Source organism: Sinohyriopsis cumingii, chromosome 4 (genome assembly GCF_028554795.1).
Source record: "Sinohyriopsis cumingii isolate HCF-2022 chromosome 4, ASM2855479v2, whole genome shotgun sequence".
Lineage (NCBI taxonomy): Eukaryota > Metazoa > Mollusca > Bivalvia > Unionida > Unionidae > Sinohyriopsis > Sinohyriopsis cumingii.
In genome coordinates, this window is record NC_142964.1 from 67,990,507 (window position 1) to 68,018,316 (window position 27,810).

The 27,810-nt window shown below is 34.0% G+C and overlaps 1 protein-coding gene and 1 long non-coding RNA gene across 5 annotated transcripts in view; one reads left to right on the forward strand and one right to left on the reverse strand.

Annotated features, from left to right (window-relative positions):
- LOC149801385 (uncharacterized) overlaps positions 1–27,810 on the forward strand; it is a 147,942-nt gene that overhangs the window by 86,406 nt on the left and 33,726 nt on the right. For 2 of the 4 annotated variants that reach the window (XR_016420640.1, XR_016420639.1), the window contains exon 1: positions 831–1,091. The exons of the other annotated variants lie outside the window; for them this stretch is intronic. This is a non-coding gene — a long non-coding RNA (uncharacterized LOC149801385). Of the gene's footprint in view, positions 1–830; positions 1,092–27,810 lie in introns of those variants that run through there. 4 annotated transcript variants of the gene reach the window in all.
- LOC149801387 (contactin-5-like) overlaps positions 2,126–27,810 on the reverse strand; it is a 61,238-nt gene continuing 35,553 nt past the window's right edge. The window contains exons 7-8 of the mRNA XM_089955460.1: positions 25,000–25,157; positions 2,126–14,515 (exon numbers count right to left, since the gene is read on the reverse strand). Of these exons, the coding sequence (XP_089811586.1) occupies positions 14,336–14,515; positions 25,000–25,157 (338 nt within the window). The 3' untranslated portion in view covers positions 2,126–14,335. The remainder of the gene's footprint in view (positions 14,516–24,999; positions 25,158–27,810) is intronic.

Consider the following 27,810-nt stretch of genomic DNA (forward strand, 5'->3'; position numbering starts at 1 on the left):
TTTGAGAATTTTAAAGAGAAAACCTTGTATTGTGACAATCATCCAGTAAGGTTATGCTCCAAATTTTTCAAAAAATTAAATTTTCTGACACCTGTCATCTGCTTTACGTTCAATCCTTGTTGTGAAAATAGTCAAAATCTAAGCCTATTTCCTATCATATGTTCAAATAGTAATAACCAACTTGTGTTAATGGACAAAACAGATGGGTGACAAGACTAAAATAGCAATAACCAACTTGTGTTAATGGACAAAACAGATGGGTGACAAGACCAAAATAGTAATAACCAACTTGTGTTAATGGACAAAACAGATGGTTGACAAGTCAAAAATAGCAATAACCAACTTGTGTTAATGGACAAAACAGATGGGTGACAAGACCAAAATAGTAATAACCAACTTGTGTTAATGGACGAAACAGATAGGTGACAAGACCAAAATAGTAATAACCAACTTGTGTTAATGGACAAAACAGATGGGTGACAAGACTAAAATAGTAATAACCAACTTGTGTTAATGGACAAAACAGATGGGTGACAAGACTAAAATAGTAATAACCAACTTGTGTGAGATCTGTGAGAAAAGGTTGAGCAAAACAGACTTAGAATGTTTATTATTTATTCAATTAAGTTTGTTCATCTATAATTGCTTTTATTTGACTTTTATATGAACAGTCCGTTATAAGACGAATATTACTGGCTATCAATATTTTATTGATTAATTTCAAATCTTTGTTAATCTGTGTTAAATAAATTAGTTGTATTCTCATCTCAATATGAATCATTAAAAGACCAATATGCTTTTACAATGGCATCAGAATAACATCAATAAAATCTAATCTGCAGAAATAAAAAGGTGTATATCACAAGATGTCATCCCAATCTCCAAATGATGATGACTCATGGCCAATAACAATGGAACAAAGCCGTGTTTTCCCAATCTCCAAATGATGATGACTCATGACCAATAACAATAGATCAAAACCGTGTTTTCCCAATCTCCAAATGATGATGACTCATGGCCAATAACAATGGAACAAACCCATGTTTTATGATATGTATTAGAGAGCAGTCAATGTCTAATGGAGGAGGGAGGTGAGTACTGGATAATTATCAATAATATTGAAACTCTACCACAGTTAAAACACAGAAAAAAAGAGTAAAATTTGAAGCCAGTACAGATTCAAACAAGAAAATTTTGAACAAAATTAAATACATCTTTGATGCATAAATCTAACTTGCATTATTTGTAAATACCAAAGTTTTAAAAATTCAAAAATCAATTCCATTTTATTTTTCAGTTGAGAAAAGCAAACTGTTTTAAAAATTTAAATTATGTAGTACAGATGTAAAATACTGAATGTAGTTTCATTGGTGTGGAAATAAACCTCATGCATGCATATTTTATTGTAAAACAACTATATTTGACAATAAAGGTGTTATCTACATGCCGGACTTCATAAGAACTACAAACTTAATTATCATTCCCCAACGACCTTTTCACAACCAATTAGTGTATTTAATATTTAATATTTGAGTGAAGAAAAGAATCATAATCACTCATGATGAACTGCTCTCCACCTCCCACACTGTAAATACCAACCACTCCTAAACAGGTTGACTAAGGCACATATCTTTCAGTGAATTTCATTTCAAACGACACTCTAGTTCACAATTATTTGTATTACATTTTCAAAGAAAATGGTGGTAATTTATATTAATATAATTGGTGCTTTAAATTGCCACTCTGCAAAATTAGCTCTGATGTTTAAACTGAAACAAATCCACTGTAAACAAAGCAAATTCCCAATTACCATTCTATGATGTTGAGAATAAAATGAAATGTTTACTTCTACTGTGATTCAATTACCATCATGATGGACTACTGTGATCCAATTACCGTTATGAGGGACAAAAGTTACTGCAGCTAAGTTCTCAGACACAAACTAAGCTGCAGTTTCAATAATCAAACTGAAACAGTACTTTGCTCTAATTAAAAATTTATCACGTTCTTTTCTATGATGATGAAACTGACACTGGCCAGTTGGAACACACCATGGTCTACTATAACTTCCTTTACCTGAATGTCTCTGAAAATAAAAACTCTTTATTACAGAGACAAAAATCTATTGACTTCCTTGATTTTATTCTTTTTTGTGATAATACAAAGGCATGTTACATTATAATCCAGCGAAAGTTTTGTTCATTTAAATCCTTTTTACAAGATCTGTACCATAAGAGATCATGTAAAAAATGTAAACTTCAGGAGAAATTTTGATAATGTTAGTAAGATTTGGGTCCAATTCTTTATCAAGAAGCACCATATACATTCTCATGATGAAAACTAAAGAACCCATATGAAATCATGAACAGGAATCTGCCTGGTGTTTCCAAGGAATCTGTGTGGATTTATTAAAGAAAAATTCATGAACCTGGTTGTGCATGAGCAGGACATGTAATTTAAGCATGGATTCCTGGTACTTCACCATGAACAGGATTCCACCATTTCTGTAAAAATCTGTCTCATGACATGGACTTAAAACAGCTTTCTGTAGCATAAGGCATGGAATTGTGAAATTAGAAAACATGCTGAAAGAAGAGAGATGGATTTTTAACTTAGAATTGTTAAGGTTTTAAGTTTATACATTGAAGGAAAATGATCAAAGAGGTTCCTAACTTTTTGGAGTCAGACTGTAAAACATACAAGATTTCAAAACAAGTTCTTTAAACAAATTGTAAAAAGAATATAATATACAAGTGTATATTCGACAAGAAAAATAAATACAAAGGAAAACATTTAATGGCTTATTTGTCAATAGTACAGTAGAATTTAGTTGAACAAAGCTACACTAATTGTATTATTTTTCAACATTTTAATGGAAAAACAAAATTCTTCATTACAATGTTAACTAGCTAGCTAGAGTGAAAATGTGACTGGAATTTCAGTGAAACCTCTGTGAAGTTTAATTGAAATTCACTAAAATGTCCTTATTTCATCCAAATAATGGTATTTTACTGAGATTTTTACCAAAAGTTCAGAAAATATCAGTGAGATTTTGTGATTGAGATTTCACTGAGATTTTGGTAAAACTTCAAATGTCAGTGATATTTTGTGAATGAAATTCTAAATGACTGAAATGTCTTTAAAAAAATATAAATCAGCAATACTATTTCACTGATATAAAGAAAACCTTCATTTCATTTAATATTTTTTTCTTATCGTACATTTTGATTTTCAGCAAAACTTGTATTTCCTATTTCTAATAATTGTAATTTTATTGTTCATGTTTCGAACAACTTTTTTACACATTTTTTTCTTCATATGTTTCTTTATTTATAACTTTAATTGGGTTTGACAAAAAGATTGTTAACCACTTTAAAGCAGAATTCCACTTTTCTTCTGACCGAAATCTGATTTTCCCTTATTATGGGATGGGTTTTTTTCAGTCTCTGATCTAGTTTTCAAATAATGGTCTGTTCAGTCCCAATCCACAATGACCCTTATAATAGTATTGGTAACATAGATTATTTAACAGATGATTGCTGTAAAGAGCTTTCTAAATGGTCAGAATTTTGTACTTGCCCAATGATTTTTCACACAATGGAAACTGATGGGAATGAGATTGCTTGCTACGATGGCATTCTGAACTCTCAGCATGTGGCACTCACATGAACAACAGTTTCAAAAATGTGTGGAAATGAAAATGGTTTGAATACGTTGTTGATGGGAATGTAATGGGTCAATTTGAAAGAAAACAAAATGGCAGGAAAAGCAATCTGCAAATTTTGCCTTAAAGATCTGAACTACTCCTAACTCTAAAAATAGTGTGTACAGTGTGTACAGTGAAAAGCAATTCAACCAGATTTGAAAGTTAAACAGTTCCAAACTGATACCCTTCCAGAAATTGAGGGACAATGTATAGACCAGTGGTTTGGAAGTGAAGATATCATTGCCAGATACCCATGTCTACCATTGATAGTCATATCTTTGCTAAGTTGATTTCATAGCCCACAAGTATAATCATCCTTCAATGACATGAGTGGTATTAACTATTATTGTTTATATTAGCAAAATATTCTAGCTGTGTTAGAATTCTGAATGAAAATCAGTGTAATGATATCATAATAAACATTGTTCATGAATCAAAATCTCATTCAACTTCAAGAGACTATAAATTCAAAAGTCCAGTGTACAGTACAACTTCAGTATGTTGTGTCAAAATAACTGAATAATTTTGTTTCATTTATAATGAAATATTATTGTGGCTAATAAAGTGCTGTATAATTGATATTCATTATTGAATTTGAAACCTTCTGAAGTGTCTGAAAAATTGCAGAATTTTCAATAAAATAGTCTATAGTAGCTCTAAAATTTCACTATTTCATTCAAATTTCATTGTTAATTCAATGAAATTTAAGTGACATTTTTGATAAAAATTTCAGGGAAATCTCTAATATTTTGATCAAAACTTTCAGTGTCTTGGACAAAGAATCCAACCCTACACAGAATCTGTGTCCCAACAGAGTCATTTACACAGAATCTGTGTCACAACAGTCATTATCATTATTCATTATACATATAAACACAGGTTTTAAAAACCTGTATTAGTTTTTATAATTGGTTTGGGTTAATTGAAATATTTTGGTTAATAACCTCTTAGCCATATGGATTTCTTATTTCCATGTGGATCTTTCAAAAGTTGTAACATAAAAGTGAGATTTCAAACACATGGCTTATAATAACCAGAATCCATGACAAATCTGTGCCCTTAGCCAGTTAGTTTATTTCATAAGGGATGTGCAATTTTAATTTTAATGTAATTTTATGAAATTATATCGAAGCTCCTAAACTACTAAAGTTGTTCCACTGCTAACAACTCCCACCACAAATATATGATATCACATTTGGACGTCTAATATGGCACAGCACCTGGCGCAACAGACTTACACAAAGATGAACGATTTTTTACACAAAGCAATGCAGGACTACATGAGAAAAGCATTACAAAAAATATTTAAAACATCTAATAAAATTCAAAATATGTTAACTACTCTTTTGTTACAATGTATAGAACCCTAATTATTATTTAAAATATAAATTATCACAAGTTCAAATTTTATACTATTCATCTTTACCAATCTCCTCTTTGCTGATAATTTATTAAAGTTTGTTAAGATAATTAATATAGTGTACATGTCGTTATCTGTGTAACAATATTTATCTATCCAGTACATTACAAAAAATATAAATTTTAAGTGATATGAATGGTTGGCAACGCAGGAAAAATATTGAAAACTAGAATGCAAAATGCAATCAGGGTGTGACTGACAACTATAGCAACATATAAACAATGGTAATACCTTATTCACAATGTGGTATAGAAATCCTTAATGCAACAGTAATGATAGTTCTGGTAATATTAACATTAAAGAAAAAGCACTAAAAAAACAGCCCAAAAATTGATTTCCATTTTCAAAATTAAATTTACAGATTATGTTTTTTTCCCCCAAAACTGTCAAATTTGACTAAGCTTTAAATTCAGTGGCTGGTAATAAAACTGGTCAAAGTATAAATATTCCTCACCATTTCTAGACTGTAAACAAGCCCCCTCTTAACAAAACATTTTCAATTATACAATAAACATCTTTGCACTCAAAGTCAAGTCTGGACACAGGAATATCAAATACATGTAACTTATCTTAAACTGTCATAAATTTAACTGACATTTGAAAAAATCATCAATTTAAAACAAACAAGAACATTCTTCTGTTCATCATCAACTGTCAAAAACTGATCATGTGTACATTCAAGCCAATTAGTTTTCCCAGAATTTTCAGCTAGAATGTTCATTCAAAAGTGAACATGGTTTCCATAATATACAGTGCTTCTTCACAATAAAGTATTCCCTTATTATAATGTTATTTATGACCATGTCAAAATGATAATGTTGCAGACAAAAATATAATACGGAGAATGTATAATGTGCAACCACATTAATGTAATTAACTAAAAACTAGCACCTGCTGAGAAGCTCACCCCAATAGTTATAATATATAATAATACCATGGAAATCAAAGTCTGATCATAAGCCCACTCCATACCTTTGATAAATTTATCTGGCTGGCCACCTGATCTTAATCACCGGGAAAGATTCAATAATAAATAATTCTTATCAGCCAAGAATTACTTCAGACAAAATATATCAAGTAGCAGAAAAATTGAGATGATTTAATAATATACAAGACTAAACTTGAGCTATCATGAGAAAATTGTCTTTACATTGAAGAACCCCTGGATGTTAAATTTTCAAGCATTTCAAGTATTCATATTAAAGTCTGAGTGTGTACTCAATATTTTAGTTTGAGTGTGCTCAATATTTTATTTTGTGTACTCCATATTTTAATTTGTGTAGTTTCAATGTGCGCTCAGGATTTAAGTTTGATTGTACCCAATATTTTAGTCTGGGTGTAAATTCAGTATTTAGCGTGAGTGTGCACTCTGTTTTAGTTTGTGCAGTTTGAATGTGTACTCAATAGTTTAGTTCAAGTGTGTACTCAATATTTACATTTGAGAGTGTACCAAATATTTTAGTTTCAGCATGTACTTGATATTTTACTTTGTATACTCAATAATTTACTTTGAGTGTGTACTCAATATTTTGTGCAGTCTATTTTAGTTTGAGTGTATATTCAATAATTTAGTTTAAGAGTGCACTCTATTTTAGTTTGAGTGTATATTCAATAATTTAGTTTAAGAGTGCACTCTATTTTAGACTGAGTGTGTACCCAACATTTTAGTTGATCATGTACTCAGTAATTTGAGTGTGCATTTTATCTTTTAGTTTTAGTGTGAACTCAATATTTTAGTTCGAGTTAGCACTCAATTTGAGGAATCTTCTTAAAATGGAGTCAGTAGCTAAAGAGTGATTAAGGAATTTTGGACATTCTTACTGCTAAAAGTATTAAACTTTTAACAATAAGATATCAAACCCAAAGTCGTAATTTTACCTTGAGCTGAGTAACAGCAAGATTACACCATTGTTTTTTGTGAAATTATACACAGGATGATGGCTTATGCTTTAAGAAAACAAGAAAAAATACATAAATACCACCAATATCAAAATAATCGTCTATTAATTAAAGGATACTTAAAGGATACTTAAAGGATACTTAAAGGTATTTGTGCTATAAATAGCATTTACGGATTAATGATGGACAAAAAGAAGAAAAATTGAAGCAAGCCAAAATATGAACATGTTAATTAGGCAGAATGTGTCAGAGTCTAGGCAGGCAGTACTTGATGAACAGAAGCATCTGCATAACAAATGTCAATTTACACACTATCTTATCTCACCGGAATCATCAACCAGTACTAGACATATTTGAAATAAAAATTGAAGCCATTCCATATCATTTAATCGTTAATATTAATGTTGACTGACCAATAAAAAGTTGAAAACCAAATGGCGTGACTCCCACATTGTGCAAATTTACAACTAGAGTAGAATGCTGACAATGACTATACATTCATCTCCCACTGATAAGAGGCATCAACACACACAAATGTCATGGACTTTGCAGCAAACTCTCACTGATTAAAGGCATCAATACACACAAATGTCATGGACTTTGCAGCAAACTCCCACTGATTGAAGGCATCAACACACACAAATGTCATGGACTTTGCAGCAAACTCCCACTGATTAGAGGCATCAACACACACAAATGTCATGGACTTTTGCAGCAAACTCCCACTGATTAGAGGCATCAACACACACAAATGTCATGGACTTTGCAGCAAACTCCCACTGATTAAAGGCATCAACACACACAAATGTCATGGACTTTGCAGTAAACTCCCACTGATTAGAGGCATCAACACAGTTTGAGTGTATATTCAATAATTTAGAGGCATCAACAGAGTTTGAGTGTATATTCAATAATTTAGTTTAAGTGTGCATTCTATTTTAGACTTAGTGTGTACCCAACATGGACTCTGCAGCAAACTCAAATATTTTGGAAAAGTGTTAAGGCAGCAATAAATTTTGCATCATGTAAGAAAATGAAAATAAAATCTTTTCATGAATTAACACCATTTATCACTGTCGTTTTTTAAGATAAAGTCAATTTGACAATTTTAGACATTTCTTGTTTAACAATAAGCCTCAGGGTGGGGTGGTTGGGGGTGGGGTGGGGTTGGCAGTGTAGTAGCCTATCTTGTACTTTTCTCATTGACAATAAGCCCCTGGGTGTTATTGGGTGGGATTGCAGCAGCCTACCTTGTACATTTCTTAAAAATTAGTCAATTATTAATATTTTTTTTAGAAATGTTATTTTGATAAGCAGTTTACCAAAATTTTTTAAAGGCGAGGGATGGGTTCATTTCAAGCCTTGAACATCATGGTAGAATTATGGTAGATTCCTACTGTGTAACTGAAGAAAATATTTTCAGAAACTATCTGGTCAATTATTAAATTATGTCACAATAAACTACTTTCAAACCATGAATTATTCACTTCTTTATTTAAAAAGTGTATGCAAAATACACAAAAAGTCTATTTAGAACAATGGCTAGCAGGATATGAGGATTTATAAAAATACAAGAAAATAAACAATTTTAACTATTCAGCCGATATCTAGATATCTAAATAAAAGCTTTATCCTCTAAAAATCCTCAACAAATAAGTTTTAGATCTGAACTTTGCACAATAATAGTATATGTGTTGATACATGACTGAGGATACTCTGAAAAACTACTAAATGTGACAGCACTGCAAAATCTATATACAATGAAAAATGAAAGACTAGAAATGATTATCTTCAAATAACTGTATATATACAAGCACATAACTCCTGCATTTCTCCACTTAAAAATACATTTGTATATGAATTAATTAAACAATGTGACAAATTACAGGTGTATCTCCCAAAGAAGATCTGTCTAGTATTTCTTTTGAAACACTGCTAATCAAAACATCAACTATAAAAACATAATTACAAGTTTGTAAACAAAACAAACATCATCAATGGGAACAGTCTCTGTTACATTATGGATGTTTAATGTGTGAAATAAACATTTACTGTACCACTCGAAATGAAATCATCATTACATTATAATATCACTGATCAGCTGATATGAAAACAGTACAGCACTCAAAACTCAGAAACAAAGTAGTGAAAAAAAGTAATAGTATTGTAACTTCTGTCACATTTTTGATAATGTAAATAAAAAAAATTAAGTAAATGAAATGAAAATTCATTATGACTTTGGGAAATTATCACTTAATGATCTACCATAAATCTGACACACAGGCTTTCTGTTTTAATAACTGGATGTCATCTTAAATAATTGTGTAAAAACATAACAATTCATTCACAGCAGAACTTGTCTTGAAAAACCAACCCTTTTGCCAAAATGGTCTCTCAAGACAGGTGGTCTCTAATTACAGCTAAGAATATTCAATCAACCTGTGCTTTGAGAACCTGGTTTCTAAAGATAGGTGGTCTCTCAAAGCAGTGGCCTTATTTAATAAGAGGGATATGTCACCTTCAGTCTGTGCTAATTTTTAAAAAAATTCAATACTCATGTAGACAATTAGCAATAGGGTACATTGTCTTGTACATGGTACTGTAATGTCACTTGCACAGGAATAGATATTCACCTAAGAGTAGCCAAGGAAGATGCACATCAGGCAAACAATTTTAACTGCTTTTGTATTGCCGGACTCTTAGTGATGTGATTTGATGTGATGTGATTTTGATTTTTAACGTAGCTTTAACAATTTTTCAGTCATATCGCTACGATGTCTGCAATGTGGCAGTTTATAGTGATGTCTAGCACAGGGGCATCATGCCGCAGACATGTAGCATGATGTCCCACCCAGTCACATTATCCTGACACCAGGCCGACCAGTCCGAACACTAACCTCTTAATGGTGAATGCCAAGCGAGGCAGCTGTTAGTACCATTTTTGTAAGTCTTTGGCATGACTCGGCCGGGGCCAGACTCTTAGCTACATACAATTAAAAAATTTCAAAAAAGATAAGCACTTTAGTATTTTCATCCTTAATAACATTGTTTTAGCAGTATAAAATTATAGTAAAAGATTATATATTATGTTATATAATAAGATTATATTCCTGCAATGTATACAACATGCAAAATCTTTCACAGAAAACTTAAATGCAGAACTATAACATCAATGATTTTGACAATTCATTAATTTCATCAGAAAAAGTGGAAGCTAGGTCTTGCCATCTGCTAAACAATTAGTCTGGATATTTGCTATAATCATCTTGTTTTGATTTTAAGTATGGCAGCCACATGTTGTGTATGTGTGTGTGTGTGTGTGTGTGTATATGTACTTGTACCCACTGAAAAATATGTATGTTCCATAATGATTAGTTATGACAGCAAATATAAAGTGCAAACACTTTTTTGCAACATTCTCCAAAGTGCTAGTTAATTTGAATATATATATATATATATATATATATATATATATATATATATAACAGGTTCAGGTTCATACTCAACCAATGGCTGATAAGAATTCCCAGGAATCCAAGATAGTTTGTTGGGTTTTTTAAACTACTGAGTACTAAAACCATCTCTAATATTCCAACATAACAAAAATTGGTAACAAACATATTTTGTTACATGTTGACATTACAGCTGATGTCATCACCACTGACATTCAACTTGTATCAGGCCATGTCAGATATATCTATTGCTAAGTCTGTTTAAACTGATAATACATTTCTGGAAGAGAAGAAAAACCCAGTTATCCATGTGGCTTCATTCACAGCATTCATCACAAACATTTACACTGCAGATTCAGGTAGGGATACAAATCCATTCATACTTGCATTATTATGCTCAGAAGTGAGTATAAATAAAATCCTGATTCATGATCTTTGACCTTGAAATCAATATTTGAGTGCTGTCTATGAATTTGTTAATTGGACTGCAACTGAATACAAATTTGGTCAACATTCCTTTGTACATGTACAAGTGACTGTGTTCATAATCTAAATGAAGTACAAAAATGCAAGCAATGACCTTTGACTTAATTCCAAAGTCAATAAAGTCTGGTTTTCAAAACTCCATTCACAAAAGTGTAGATGTTCATAGTTCAATTTGTACCATTCTCATTCAGAACCAATTAAATTTTTCTAGAAGTGTTTTTGTAAAAACTCTGTCAATGCCTTCATTTATGCATAAGCAGTAGACATAATAAGATTTTCAAGATGGTAACTATGACACACTGATGGTGGTCAGATGAACTCCATTTTCATTTAGAATTAGCTACAAATTGCTACAGTAGAGTTTAAGTGAAAAGGCCATGCCATTAAGACCATCATTCAGTAGAAGTAGCCATATAAAGGTCTTCTGGATGCCAAAAAGGCAGCCATTTCGGAAGTTGTTTCCACACCATTTTAATGCAGAAATAACTATATATTGAATAATTTTTATAAAATGTTAGTATGGAGAAGTGGCTGTTATAATTGTTCAAATTTTGAAAGGTCACATTGGCACAATTTTCATTTCTAAAGACCAACTAAATAGAGTGAGAAGTGTTTTGGTGAATATTCCTTCAATACAACCAGCGTGTCTTCAAATGCGGCAAAAATAACAAGAATTTCAGATCACTGATCAGTACCATTTTTGTTTAATACCAACCAGACATTATAAGAACTCTTTCAGTGATAACCCAAAGTCATCCATGGTCATTCTCTCAAGAAAAGTAGCCAGAACTTGATTTCCAGAGACATTCAAGTTATTATCAACAAATCTAGACAAATTCAAGTTTGAAACCTGTCCAATTGGCTGAGACATTCAAGTTATTTCTCTACAAATCTAGGCAAATTTAAGATTTAAACTTACACAATTGCCAGAAGCATTCAAGTTATTATCTATAAATCTGGGCAAATTCAAGATTGAAACTGATCAAATAATGGACATTCGAGTTATTATCTGCAAATATGGGCAAATTTAAGAATAACACTGATTAACTGCCAGAGACGTCAGAGTTAATCTGTACAACATTTGTTAAATTTAAGACTGAAACTGGTCAACTGCCAAAGGCCTTCAAGTTCTTATTTACAAAACTGCACAAATTTAAAACTGAAACTGAGAAACTTGGAGCAGCATCTGAGTTATATCCACAAATCTGGGCAAATTTAAAATTAAACTGACCAACAGGAACATTTTAAATTTAAACCAACCAATCGTCAAAGCCATTAATAAGTTATTATCTATAAATCTGGGCAAATTCAAAATTGAAACTGATCAAATAATGGACATTCGTGTTATTATCTACAAATATGGGCAAATTTAAGACTGAAACTGATTAACTGCCAGAGACATCAGAATTAATCTCTACAAAATTTGATAAATTTAAAACTCAAACTGGCCAATTGCCAAAGGCCTTCACGTTCTTATCTACAAACCTGCACAAATTTAAAACTGAAACTGACAAACTTAGAGCAGCATCTGAGTTATTATCTACAAATATGAGCAAAATTTAAAATGAAACTGACCAATAGGAACATTTTAAATTCAAACCAACCAAATGTCAAGGCAATTAATAAGTTATTATCACAAATCTTATAAAATTTAAGGCTGGAACTGACCAATACCTGAATTTAAGACTGAAACTGACCAACTGCCAGAGCAGTGTTTCCTTGACCTAATCAATAGTGTATTATTTTATAATTTGGTCCATATTTTTATTCATCAACCCCAACTGAAGTAAGCTAAATAATTATACACTGAAAATTTCATGAAGACTTGTTGAGAACTGTTGAAATAGCAACTGCAGCAAAAATCATTATGACTTCTCCAGATTTAAGACCACCATGCTTAAATGATTGACAATAAAAAAGAACTTTCTTCCTCAGTTTTCTGTGGATCTAGAAACTAAGATCATGTGTGGAATAGGACCACATTTTCAAGTCCCAGGAGTGGTCTTCTAACTTAGTTAGATTTTACAGTATTTAAATGCTACAAAATGACCATCATCTAGGTGTCAGAGCTTTACTGATCTGCATGTTCCAACACACATTCAGCAAGCCTAAGATTATGTAATGACTCGTATGTAACCAATAACATCCTTGGTCAGTAACTGTTATCCATTGGTTCTGAGTTATGTTCATGTTTGTTTGACATGTACGTGGATATCAACAATCTGTCATTTACACCCACTGCACTTCCCCAAACTATGCTCATTGATAAAACTGCACTCACTGTTTAATAAAGAAAACACAAGTTATTTCTGGAAATGGACAGAAAAACATAACTATACGTTGTCAAAGCTTAAGAACAAAATCACAATACATTACATAATTCTCAAAATATTTAATATTACACAATACTGTATTTATTTGCTTAATATAATATGCACAGGATGCAAGCAGCATACGCTCTGATCTGCTGTTGTATAATGCACCTGCAGATCAGATGGTCTTAGCCTGCCCAAACTGTATTTGCCTAAAGAATGCACAGATATCAGTCTCGGGGGGCGGAATACACACACAACACAACCCTTGTGTTTTGCTTGTATAAAATTAATTCCTTTTTATCCCAACTGTTAAGCAGTTGTGACATCATCAAGTTTATGATGTCATAAGGTGGACGATGATAAAATAGCATTAGGCTAAGTTACAACTAAATTGCTCTCGCAATATCAATCCTGACTGATATACAGTATTTGATTTTGTTCATTGTGAAGGTTTAAATTTTTGTGCTTTGTTTTTTTGAATTTAGTTTAGCACAAGTTGGAATTGAATGTTTTATGATGGATGGGTCATATCTGGGTCTATACTGTACACAGCTGGTCTTAATTTGTATATGAGGAAATATGAAAGTAATAGATGCACATGTAATGTTGGAAAACTGCACCATTTTGGTGAATGAGTCACATATAAATGTTCGAAAACAACAATTCTGGTGAATGAATCACATATAAATGTCGGAAAACTGCAAAATTTTGGTGAAAGAGTCCAATACCAGTAAATATACAAACATAGCCTCCATTTAATAGAATAAAAATTACTTATATGAATAATATAAATATTTTCATGTTTCACCCTTCCAATTAATTTTTAACATAATACTTTGGTTTTACAAACAAAAGATTTTAACAAAATAAGCTGCACATTGATCATTTCTCCCTCCTGTGCCTAACAATAAAACAAATTTCAAGGTATTCTGATTGACTTTTATCTGCCCACAGAATACACTTTTTCTGTTGTTTCTTAAGTTGCAACATTGATTTCCTTTATCACTCTACTTGAAGTAGGTGATGAAAGAATTATAATTTGCCAACTCAAAATAGTCTACTGCTTTGTGAAACTGAATGTTCGTGGTGGTTTTGGTGGTGGTGTAGTTACAGAACTGCCGTTTGTTGTACTATCTGGTAGCAATGGCTCATTAGCCGAGCTGTACTGACTGTTTGATGCCCTCTGCTTTAGTTGTACGTCTTTCAAATTATCTGTGTCATTATCAGTAGGGGATGACTGAAATGAAATAATAACAAATGCAAGGCTACTACTTCTGAGTCTAATGCACTGTAGTTAACAGATTTGCTAACATATAAAGTTGTCCTAATATAAATGTTCTTGATCAAAATATCAAACATTTATATTTTCTGTTTATTATTTTCTAATCATTATAAGTCACTTACAAAATATCTTTGCTATATATCTGCACTATTTATGACTTTTAAATACATTTTATTCTATACCTTTGTTTGCTTTAAGAATTTTTCACTTGTAAAAAATATTAAATAAAATGACGACATCAACTTTTACAAAAATAATCCGGCTCATTATGGCATAAACCTCATACAACATTATTTTGGGGATGACTCTATTAGTGATTATACTGTTGCATGTTTTATTAGTGATTCACTATCAGAATAAATTAGACTTTGATGGTATCTAAATAATAGTTTGACAGTATCTAAATAATAGTTTGACAGTATTTAAATAAGAGTTTGACAGTATCTAAATAAGACTTTGACAGTCTCTAAATTAGATTTTGACAGTATCTAAATAATAGTTTGACCGTATCTAAATAATAGTTTGACAGTATCTAAATAATAGTTTGACACTATCTAAATAAGAATTTGACAGTATCTAAATAACAGTTTGAAAGTATCTAAAAAAGACTGAAGTATCTAAATAAGACTGACAGTATCTAAATAAGAGTTTTACAATATCTACATTTGTGTTTGACAATATCAAAATATGAGTTTGACAGTATCTAAACAAGAGTTTGACAGTATCTAAACAAGAGTTTGACAGTATCTAAACAAGAGTTTGACAGTATCTAAATAAGACTTTGACAGTACCAAAATAACTTTGACATTATCTAAATAAGACTGGCAGTATCTAATAAGATATTGACAGTATCTAGATAAGAATTTGACAGTATCTAAAATGGAGTTTGACAGTATCTAAATAAGACTTTGGAATGAATGATGAGAGATGCAATGGCTATGAAACACAACTGAAAACGTATGCCTTGCCAATGAATAAAGAGAGATGCCATTGCTCTGACACATGGCCAAAAACTTATGCCTTGTCAATGAATGAAGAGAAATGGAATGGCTATGAAACACTGAAAGCTCATGCCTTGTCAATGAATGAAGAGAGATACAATGGCTAACATACATTATGTGCACAATCCTTTAAATATCATTTTTAGACAAATTTCCTCATATTCAAGCAACAACAAAAATCCAACCCCAAACAACAGTAACGCAAAAAAAGCAAAAAAAACCAAGTACATAATTTAACAGTTTACCATTACACTTGTGATAACACAACCCTATCAAATCTATCTCCAAACTGAATACCATGTTGATTTTACCTATTTTACTATAGTCTGATAAAAGACATGTGCAAAGATAGAGACATAATTAGCATGCACAAATCTTACTCCTCATGAAACTCATCCATGATCTTGTTGATATAGTCCTATTTACTAAGTTTTATACAAATCAGAAGAAAAATATAGTGTCTATAAATGCAACATTCTCCCCCAATCAGATGCAATATCATTTCATTAACATGTGCAGACCTCAGTCATCACAGAACTTTTCTGAGAGACAGATGATATAAGTTTATTTAAAGAGCTTTAAGAAAAATCTTGATTGAAATTTAGTATTCGGACTTGTACAAAGTCCAATCAGATCCCAGATTTCCTCTTAAAAACCAATTTTTCCTATTAAAATATGTTTCTTCAAAAATACTTACCCAAATCATAATACCTTGGAAGAACTACCACTACCTCAAAAATCCAGTCCTCCCAGATACTACTTTTAGCTAATGGGGACTAAAAGTTGTCTGCCGACCTATTTGGCGGTTGAGGAGAGTGATCTCCCCTTACATTTAAGACTTGGCAGCACAGTGTAAGAATATCCCAGTTATTATCAGAGTAGAAGGCACACTCCCTATAGATATAACTGTGGGGAGGCTGAGAGAGTGTATCGCCATTGTAGGTATTAGTTCCTCCTTGTTGTTTGAGATAAGTCCCACACCATGATGCAAACATCTGGAGACTGGGATCCTCCTTCTCGTGGAGATAAAACACCATTGTAAGATTGAGATAATCCTTGTTGTTGAGATAAGTCACCACTGTAGAGTTGTCAGACAGAATGAGAACTCTCTTTCCATCTAAGTATTCAGGCACCCAATGAAAGGCTTTCACAATGGCTGTCCTCTCCAGAATTATTCATATGAAGATGTTGTTCTTGGGGAAAGTATGTATCGCTGGGGTCCCGAAATGATGGCAGTGGGCGGGCTCACCAGCCTTTCATATTTGCATCAGTGAAGACTGTAATCTGAAGCAGGTGGACATGTAGAAGCATACTCGTCGTGAGCCAAGTTAGTTTGCTCCCAATTCTTCCGATGGGGCCTCAGTTGGGTGCAGATGCTGAGAGAATGAGCCAGTGGGCAAACTTGACAATATTCATGCAGAAAAAATAGCGGCAATGCAGTAGATGGTGACCTAGGACCATGATGTCTGTTGCCATGTTAAGCAATCCCATGTGGATAGAATTCCTCAAAAGTTTGAGGGTAGTTACAATGCCTGATCCTGAGGGAGACAAAATATGGTGCCTGCGTATTTAAGTCCGTACCCAGGTGAACAAATCATTGAGATGCTACCAGGTTGGAGTTATCCTTGTTGATGAGAAGTCCAGATTGGTAACAATTACTTTCATGGCTTGTTAGAGCTGATGTTGCTGCATGACGCTGTCCCTGTAACCTGAGAATGCCAACATAGAAATGGTCTGGATATGTGCCATTATTTGATTCATCAGACAAGTGAAGACCCCGGAGGTGATGTTAAGCCTCAATTGGGGTGTCCTGAATTGACGTATGATGTTGTAAGCAAATCACAGGAACATCCTGGGAGCTTTATGAATAGAGACATGAAGGCAAGTGCCATCTAAACCCACATTAATGGCAAAGTCTCCCTTATGGATATCGTTCAAAATGTACTGTGGTGTTTCCAGTGGAAACCAAGGGTCGTTGATAAATAGACTAAGGGTGCTTAGGCCAATGACCAGGCATAGTCATTTGTCATTGGAACCAAAGAAAGGTATGGAATGAACGATAGAACACTCTCAGTGATATACCTGCATAGTATGTGACTGGTGGAGTTTCGATAGGACAGCTTTCAGAGGTTCATTTTTTATAAGTCGCCTTTGGGTCCTTTTGTTGATTTCCTATACTATCCCTGCATCAAAGCTGTGGTTGCAAAAGGGTGGGAAACATGTCTCCCTGGTGGTTTGTATATGTATTTTATCCATCGGGATGCTAAACAAAAGATAGAGGATAAAGGCAGTGCTCTTAGTTTGAGACCAACTCCCATGCACACCCTGAGGTATTCTGAGAGGGAGAAGATAAGTTATGTTCCATTGGTTGGAAGATAGCCCAAGAGAACAAAAGTTCAACAACAAAGGCTATCTGATCCATTCGTATGGCATGTGGCTATGTCATCCCGAACACAGCAAGATCACCGTCAGTGCTGGGGTTCTGAACGAGAATCTGGTGGGAGTGTAGATGTTAGAACCACTGACGAAATGATGATGAAGATGGGCCAGAAAGTTTGTAGCTCTCCCTTTAGACTGAGAATGTAACTAAAGTCAAAACCTTCCATTTGTCATAAGATCAAGAGATGCTGGAGCACTGGTGCATGTTGTTGAGGAGGAGGTCAAAGCTCCAGGGGCAGGAAAACATCCTCAATGGAGGCTCAGAAGGTAGAATCTTCCTGTGCCCTTACGTAGGGTAGAATAGATGACGGTACTGGTAGAACAACATCATCTTGGTTGTGTGGCATGAGGCTAAGGTTCCCTGTGATGCATTACTTAACTGGTCAAGAGTGGCGAGGTCTGTCACTCACTAAACTTGTAGAAATGCCCTGAATGAGGAACTGTAACTTCAAGACAGTCACTGAGTAAAGAGGCTCTTCTTGTGGCAGAGTATATAAAATTGAGATGTGATGATCATTTCATGGTATTGTGCCGAATGATTATCATGAGGTGGTACAATTTAGACTGGTATCTGCACATGTCTGCAAAAGTCAGGTTCGATGTACTGGAAGCCTGGTTATTGACTTGAGCCCGTAATTTTGATATTTAAGCACTTCATAATCCCTAGTATACAGACCAGGCCAGGTACAATGGAAACAGGCCATCAGTGAGAGGAGGATATTGTTAGGATCATCAGTGGGGACGGGTTTTGGTATATTTGATCCATGTAACCTGTCCGTATGTCTGCTGAATGAGAGGGAACATGGCTATTTGTTAGCTCCATCCCATTCTGTAGGAGGAATCAACTCAGAACTCAAGGAGGCAAGGTATAGGGAGTTCCAAAATTAATAAGTCCTGTGGTGGTGACTTGGGTGCCAGAGATGTTTCCAAGTATGTCAATGTCTGATGTTTCGTGGCAAAAGGGTAAGTTTAATTATCTCCCTTGTTCCATAAAGATTCCCACTGAGGAAAAAATCAGAGTGCAGAATGGTGACGTACAAGGTCTAAGTTGTATGTTGTTTGTGCTTTGCCTGTAGTTCTAATCTGCAAGAAAAAATAGAGCAAAACGAATAAAGCTGTAGCCCTGTACCTGTCTTAGAACACAATGTCCATACAGAGCTAAATCATTAAAAGGGTAACCTTGAAATTGATAAATCTAATGAGGCATGGAAACATAGAGATAAAATAAACTGACAATACAGCCTATTTATAAACGTTTGTGATGTTTGAATACCGGGCTGAGCTATACCAAAAGATGGTTACCTGGAAAAGGTGATAGCATATGATTTCAATGACAATACTTACCTGCAGGGAAGGTCAGGACAGTCTGTACAGGTAGAATCATTGAAGCATGGCATTCCAAGGCTACAAATACTGTAGTAAAAGAACTCACCTTTATATACATATATAAGGAGTTCTTCAGAGCAGCAATAAATGCACACATGCAAGTGGTCACTAAATATGATTTAAAGTTTATGCAGATAAACATGACTCAAGGGTCACATATAGAAACATTCATGCACAAGAGGTGACTGAATAAACCATGTATAGAGCGTTGTTTGACCAGAATGAAAGAAATACAGAAATATATGTCAGTGTCTGCATTACACACATAAAAACCTTCACGTCAAAAGGAACTGAGGCACCATTATTGAGATCAATATAGCAGGTGAAATGAAATACATTTTGAGGAAATACTTGTAGGGACAAAGGCCCAGAGACCACCCATACAAGTAAATACATTAAAGTTGGCACCCGCACACTACAAAAGCCTCGGATACAAACTCACCAATATGTTCCCTATTGCAAAGGAATTACACATCTATAGGAGTTATATGAGCACTAGAGACTTGCACATATAAAATATGTATAGCAATAACTGACTGTGAGTTGCTTAGGCTCTACATGCAAGTACCTAAATCAGTGACAACGACAAAATGTGGCAACTTGTAAAGGCAGAACTTTGTCATGATGGAAAGATAAAAAAAGCTGGAAATATAGATGGAGTATACTTTCTTTATAAGTGAAAAACTCCAACTTGTAGTGATATATCTTCCACATAGCTTCTGGCATGAGTGAAAGTAATGACTAGGATATTCTTACACTGTGCTGCCAAGCCTTACAGATAAGGGGATATCACTCTGCCTGCCTGCCAAATGGCAGACAGCTTTTAGCTCCCTTTAGCTAAAAGTAGTATTTGGGAGGGCTGGATTTGTGAGGTAGTTATCCTAAGGTATTAAGATTGGGTAAGTATTTTCTCTTCATACACTTTACACAATCATAATATGTTCAGTGAATAGGTAAGAGGTGGACAGTGTAAATCCCCTTATGCAAGTATGATCCTGGCTACAGTCTTATTACATATATGAAGTAACTTAAATTTCTTCTAAAGCTACAGTTAGCACATATCAATGAAGGAACATGATTTTAGAAAACAATTTTCATTTCTACAAATTCAATGAAAGCAGAGAAATCCACATTGCTATGAAGCGTCTGAATGCCCAAGCGAGGTAAAATGTTTATCTAATGATACAGATCCCAAAAGGATTCATTTAGCCCTTTAGGAGGAAAGGTCTTTAAAACTGGAGAATGTCAAATCAGTCCTGTACCCCATGGATTGAATAATATCAGCAATGGAATAGTTTCTCTTGAATTATATGTTAGCAGTGTCTGTCCTAACCCGTATGGGCTGACATGGGTAAAAAATTCATAAGGTCTTTGTGATTAATCACTTGAAGCCTGTGCAGATAAGTTAGTGAATCAAAGATGAAATCATTTGATGCTGTTAGTCTGCTGGTCTAAGAACAGTGAGCTAGTCTGGGATTTGAGAGACTTGGTTTTCTATTTATAATCACATCACTTGGGAAAATTCCAAAGATGATGGAAGAGATCTGAGGACTTGGATCCTCTATGCCATCATTGGTAACTAATGAAAGCAGAGTTGGACGAACAAGAATGTTGTTGTTGTTGTTGTTGTAGAGTTAACGCCATTTTTCAACACAAGAGAGGCAATACATTGCAGCCAGTATAAACGGTGGAGGAAGAACCTGGGAAAACCCAGGAAAGAACCACTGACCAACGAGAAGCTACTGGCAAGCTTTCTCACATACAAACATTGACCGAACCCAAGACTTGAACCCACGTAGACAGAGGTGAGATGGCAGTGATCCATGATGGCCAGTGCTTTAGACCATTCAGTCACTCGAGGCCCCAGAACAAGAATGTCCAATCAAGATTGAGTCTTCTGTCATGATTTAAAGGCTGTGGGTTTTTTCTCTTTAGGTAAGCATGTATAGTTCCTAAAACAACAAAACCCTGTTATTGCATAAGTACTGAATGCCTGCTATAAGTTATAATAGGTCCTTCCACTGACCAAGATGCAACCTCGCATAATCCTTAATGTTGATCATATTCGTCTACCTGGTAAAGTTTCTGCCCCCAATGAGGTAATTTGATCATCAGCAGGAGCCTTCTGCATGCAGTTCAAGGCAGGATGATCTGCAGCCATATGTCAAAGCCACAAAGGGCAAAGGGATTCTTGATTTTATTCTGACTCTCAAGAGAACAGAAGGTTGATTGTCAGGGCACAACCATGAGGAAGGAGAACTCAACTGAGAAAATATTTAAAGTGCATGTAAAGGAGAGTGAAAAGCTGGAACATGATACATTTGAATCTTTCCCTGCTGAAAAGAAATCTGAGGATAAACAAGGGATTTAGTCTTTTTACAAAACCCTGCTACTTTTTTATTTAGAGAATTTTTACACAGAGTGTGATGTCAAGAATGTGGAGGTGGTCCTGGAGGAGACACAATCAGGTCCATCATTTACAAATGGACTCAGATTCTAATAGCATCTCTGCAAGCAAACCTCAAAAATGTCCAGGAAGGCATGTCAATGTGAATATGCATTCTGGGGATTTAAGCTAACCACAGTGAATTCCTCTTGGATGTTGCTGAGCGTCAACCTCAGGATCTTCAACTTTGGTGCCTGTATGTATTGTGGGCAGAATTCCAGTGCATTTGAGCTAGACATTGTGTTGTTTCTTGCTCTGGCAATCTGGCCCTTGCTTAACAGTAAGGCTTGGTAGAGGGTTTCCTTGTGAAAAGGGCCTTCTTATTTCTCAGGTCTGTCTTAAAAAATAAAGCATGAATTCTGAAATGTTGGGTCTCCATGAGGCTTGCCTTCTTGATCTCTTCAAAATGACTGTGGAATGGGAGAATAGAAAACAAAGGATGAGATTTAAGTGTAGCCTTGTGTTGTTTTATTAGCAGGGCAGATATGGATATTAAGGCATATATCTCTATGACCTAGCATTTCATGGAAGATTCTATGGCAATGGAAAGGGAGTACTTACTGCTTTGTGAAGTACATGAGACATGATTGAGACTGATTTGAGATCTCAATGGTGGGATACAGGCTAGTGATTAAAAAAAAAAAAACAGGCATAAAGACCAGATCAAACAGAGAATCAACAGTTGGAGTGATGCAAACAAGTTGTTGCATGGATAATCCATATAAATGGAAGATAGCTTTATACTGACAAGCCTGAAATATCTCTGTCTACAGTTGGAACTTTGACTGTAGTGAGAAGATAACCCTGTTGATACCGGGGTTCTGAAGTTTCCTTTCCAATCAGTGCAAAATGTCAGCACCTTGACCAGGCTGCAGGAACTGTTTGACTGGAGGCTGGTCCTTCTTAGTTGATAATGCTGATGGATTAAGGAAATTTTATAGATAGACATTCATGGAGCAGGTGAAAATGGTCAGAACTCTGGGCCAAGAGCCATGAGATTTCTTCAGTAGATGTGCTGAATGATAAGTCTTCCCACAACATTATTCAGAAATTTCTGAACATGCATTATGTCAGATTGTGGGGCAACAAAGAAGCCCCCTGAAATGAATTGAAACACAGGCTGTACCTGATGATACGCAAGACTAGAGTATGCTTATTGACAAAGCCAGGTCTTGAACAGGTGTGAGTGGGCGTTTAAATATCAAGTCTGGGAATAGATTTTTCACGAAGACAGTTTACTCAGAACCAGTAACAATGGTCTTAAGATGAGATGATTCCAAGATTGGAGTGAATGAATTACAAGGTTACTGACAGAAGGTCCTAAGGTTTAGTATCTGCTATGCAGAGACAAATCATCGTAGCCAATATTCCAAACAGGTCCATGTGGGTCACCATACTGAGTCAAAACTCACCTGGTTTTATGAGGGTATGCTATGGCATGGAATGCCAAGGCTTTTATTAATTAATCAGTGACTTTTTGGCCCAAAGTGAAGGTGACAATAAGAAGTTCACTACTGAGTTATGAGGCTGATAGCATCAAAATCCTTTTATGGTTACTATCTACCTCTCACCCCACGCCAGGACAGCTGTTTGACCACAATCAATGCCCGCTTGTTCCTTCCTTTCTACTGAGTTCAGATTTAATACCTTATACTCAGAATGATTTGATTCCATATGTAGGTAATGCAAGGGGGTGATTATCTTCAGACAGCTCCAATCCTATGACAAGCCTCACATTTAATTCTACCCCATTGTTAACTGTAATCAAAGAGACAAAAACAATGGCATATACTGGGAAAATCAGTCATACTAAGCTTATACTGAAATGAGAGCTAAGAAATTAAATATATGCTAAATGGAATTATAGTAAAAAAATATAATTACTAAGAATAAATATAACCATTATTTGAAATAAGACACAATAAGGACAAGTCCAGAATATACTGGACCACTATCAACCATCAGAATTGTGAATTTACAAGGCACTGGTTAGCTTTACTCTGGTGAAAATGACCACCTGAAACTAAAATATTCATTTACAATGAAGATCAAGTGAAATTCATCAGGGTATACTTCCCATGTCAAATGATGACCAACCATGGGTAGAATAGTAACACAAATGACAGGATTTGGTGTCAATCCCACCATCTATGGGGTGACCACGCTAGTCTGACCTATATGTTGATAAGTGTATGCTTCAAACTTTGTATTATTTAAAAAGCTAATGAAGTAATTAACATATTTTTTCACTTTATGGGCTGGATTTGCAAGGCAGTGGCTGTTCTCCAAACATTATAACAGTGTAATGTATCTGAAGCAGAAATGAACGAACCTATTCTCTAATATTTTCATACTCTGGGTACTGAGGCTGCTTTAGATACAAATATTACCAACAAAAATAATTTTCATTTGATTCTTATATTAAAATATTTCAATTTCTTTTCTTACAATAGCAATTTCGACATTCAGATAATTTCAGTACAAAACCAATTATAATTTTGGTGGATTGTGAGCGTATAAAATAACTTCAGAATGTAAATTACAGATAGTACTGAGAAATTAAAAAACGAATTAAAATTGGCTCTGTTTCTCAAAGAATAGACCTAGGTTATATTTTCATGTTAAAGAGTTCTATAATCATCATAATCTATCATTACAGTATTTGTTTCAATACTATAACCAGCAACAAGCAGACCAAGATCATGTAATGTAACAACAAACTGGGTCTATGCTTTTAGTTCTATATGATTTACAGCAAATAGCATAGATCCAGACCTACAATCACATAATGTGCCTGCAAACTGGGTCTATGCTTTTAGTTCTATATGACTTACAGCAAACAGCAGACACCCATATCTACAATCCTATAATGCGCCTGCAAAATGGGTCTATGCTTTTAGTTCTATATGATTTACAGCAAATGGCATAGACCAAGATCTGTTGGTCGAAGATTATCAGAATTAGATGCATACTTTGTTCAGAATTAGATGCATACTTTGCAAGGGAAAATAATAATAATAATAATAATAATAATAATAATAATAATAAAAATAACTGCACACACATGCACAAACACAATTCAAATTTTAAAAAGAACAAAATTATTTTCATGCAAGTAATTTAGGCATGACTTAAGGTCAAAAGGGTCTTCCCAAATAATGTCTTACCTCTGGTTTTTCATCACTGTGTTTATGCAAACCCTCCCGTTTACGGTACACTATGACTCCCACAATAATAACTAAAATAACAACTGTAGCACCTGCAGCAACACCAATTATGACAACCAAATTTTTGCCTTCTGTTATTGGTCCACAAGATCCTTTACCTGCATGGGAAAAGAAAGAATTATAATTCATAATATTTTCTACCTTAACAACAATATCTGTCTGAAAAATAGATTCAATTTTAAATATTAAAATTAAATTTTAGGCTGGTCATTCTACATGTAACATCGAGTTATCTCGATCTGAATGTTTGCACATGCACGTGTCCACGCATTGCTGAAGCGATATTACAATGAATAAAAAGTGCCTTCTGGATTGAGCCGAAAATAGTTTTAAGCAAAACTATTGCTGCAAACCAAGTCTGGATAGGCCACAACATTGCTTTCTTGAAGACAAGAGAAAGTATAGGAAAGCTGGTAGATATTAATAATGGTCAGAGAATCAAAACCATATCTATCTCTTGTAGGACTTTGAATAGCTTTAAATACAATTAACTGTTGTTCTACATGTAACGCTTTATCCGGGTTACAATATTTTTGGGTCCTCCTGTCTAGCGTTTGATTAGAAAGAATAATAGAAAACCATATAGAATCAACATTGAAAGTATTTATTTGAAAATTACCTTGAGTACAAAAGCAGGTGAACATATAATTACTGAGTGTCACAAAATAATCCTACAAGGTTACAATACACACCGAATTTGTTTATCACATGGTGTCAAAACATCTTGAGTCAGCTTGTTCCTATACACAATGCAGGTAAAAAAATTCCCTTGCAAAACACTGAAAGACATGTCCTAGATAAGTACGTTATACATATTACCGTACATAAAGCACACCTCTCATCTGGGAAATGATGCATAGCAATTGCATTGTAAATTTGTCACGGCGGTAATGTTCATTACACTACATATGGTTTGTATCGTAAACCAAGTCAGGGTGCTGTAATTCTGTTTCTGGCAACAATATGATTCTGTACAAATCGTTCCTTATAGTTCTCATTTGTCAGTTTGTACAGTGGTTCCTCTTTGGGACTAGCTGAAAATGGCCTTGATAGACAGGTGGTCTTTATACAGATGACCTAAAAATGTAACCCATAGCAATTAACACTTGAAAAAGGAAGAGTTTGCAGAATATGTTTCAAACCAAATTAAGTCACAATCAAAATTTTAATGCAGCATCTGCTATCAAACTAGATTGTGAGCATAACATTCACATATGGAGATAAAAATAAACAAAATAAAGAACAAAACCCTTACAAGTAAACTCACAATCATTAAGATCTTTTGTTTAAGGAAGCAACATTCTGAACCGTGATACAACCATTAAGTGATATTTCTACATTACACCGCCCCAACAGTGTAAATCTGTGCATAACCTATTACCCCACCCCCAATATCTTCATTTTTCATACAAATTCTGTCGTTATTTTCACAATCTGAAGCATGATGCATAATACAAGCTAAATTTGCATAACACTGCTGTCCCAAAATTATTGTAAAATTCTGTAATTTTCTGTATTGATGCAGTAATGCAGCTGTTAATCACACTGGCTCAGAAATGGATGGTTTTGGCCTTTTAAAAATACATGATATAAAGAAAACTTATCTTTGTGAGTAGATATACAGAAATAATCCACTGCGGAAGTGTAAATAAATTTGTAATGTCACTTGTGGCTTCATCACTCATTACAATATAAGTTTCCACTTACCTTGTGAAATATTTCTGCATATCTGCTCAAGAAATATCTATATTCTCTATGTAAGCAAAATATTTTGTATTTCAGTGTAATTATTAGTAGGTTTGATGTTTATTTAGGATTTGATAGATTTCTACATGAAATTTAGTTGCTGTATCTAACTACAGTCAACAACCTGCAGCAGATATTTCTATAAAAAGAACACTTGCTCATAAAGGACATTTACAGACTTTTCTTTATTTCCCTATTATATCTTACCTGTTTAAAAAGAACTCCTGTTCATAAAAACATGTATGGGCCTCTACTTTATTTCAGTTCCATAACTTACTTGTATATAATGGATGCCTGTTCATAAAGGCCATGCATGGACTTACTAACTTCAGTATCTTACCTGCATATAAAGGACACATGCTCATAAAGTAATGTATGAACCTCTTCTTTATTTCAATAACATATCCTATATCCATATTAACAAAACATATACATACATGTTAAAAAAGCATATCTGTATATCCATATTAACAAAACATGCTCATTAAAGACATTCACTGACCTTTATTCTTTATTTCACTCTCATATCTAGCCTCTATACAATGGATATTTACCAACAAAGTACACATCTGAACACCTTTTATTTATTTTCACTCTCATGTCTTACTTCTACATAAAGGACACTGCCAACAAAGGACATTAATGAACATCTTTATTTTACTTTCATATCTAGCCTCGATACAACGGACATTTACCAATAAAGTACATGCATGAAAACCTTTTCTTTATGTCCATTCTCACATCTTACTTATATATAAAGGACACTGCCAACAAAGGACATTAATGAACATCTTTTATTTTACTTTCATATCTAGCCTCGATAAAACGGACATTTACCAATAAAGTACATGTATGAAAACCTTTTCTTTATGTCCATTCTCACATCTTACTTATATATAAAGGACACTGCCAACAAAGGACATTAATGAACATCTTTTATTTTACTTTCATATCTAGCCTCGATACAACGGACATTTACCAATAAAGTACATGTATGAAAACCTT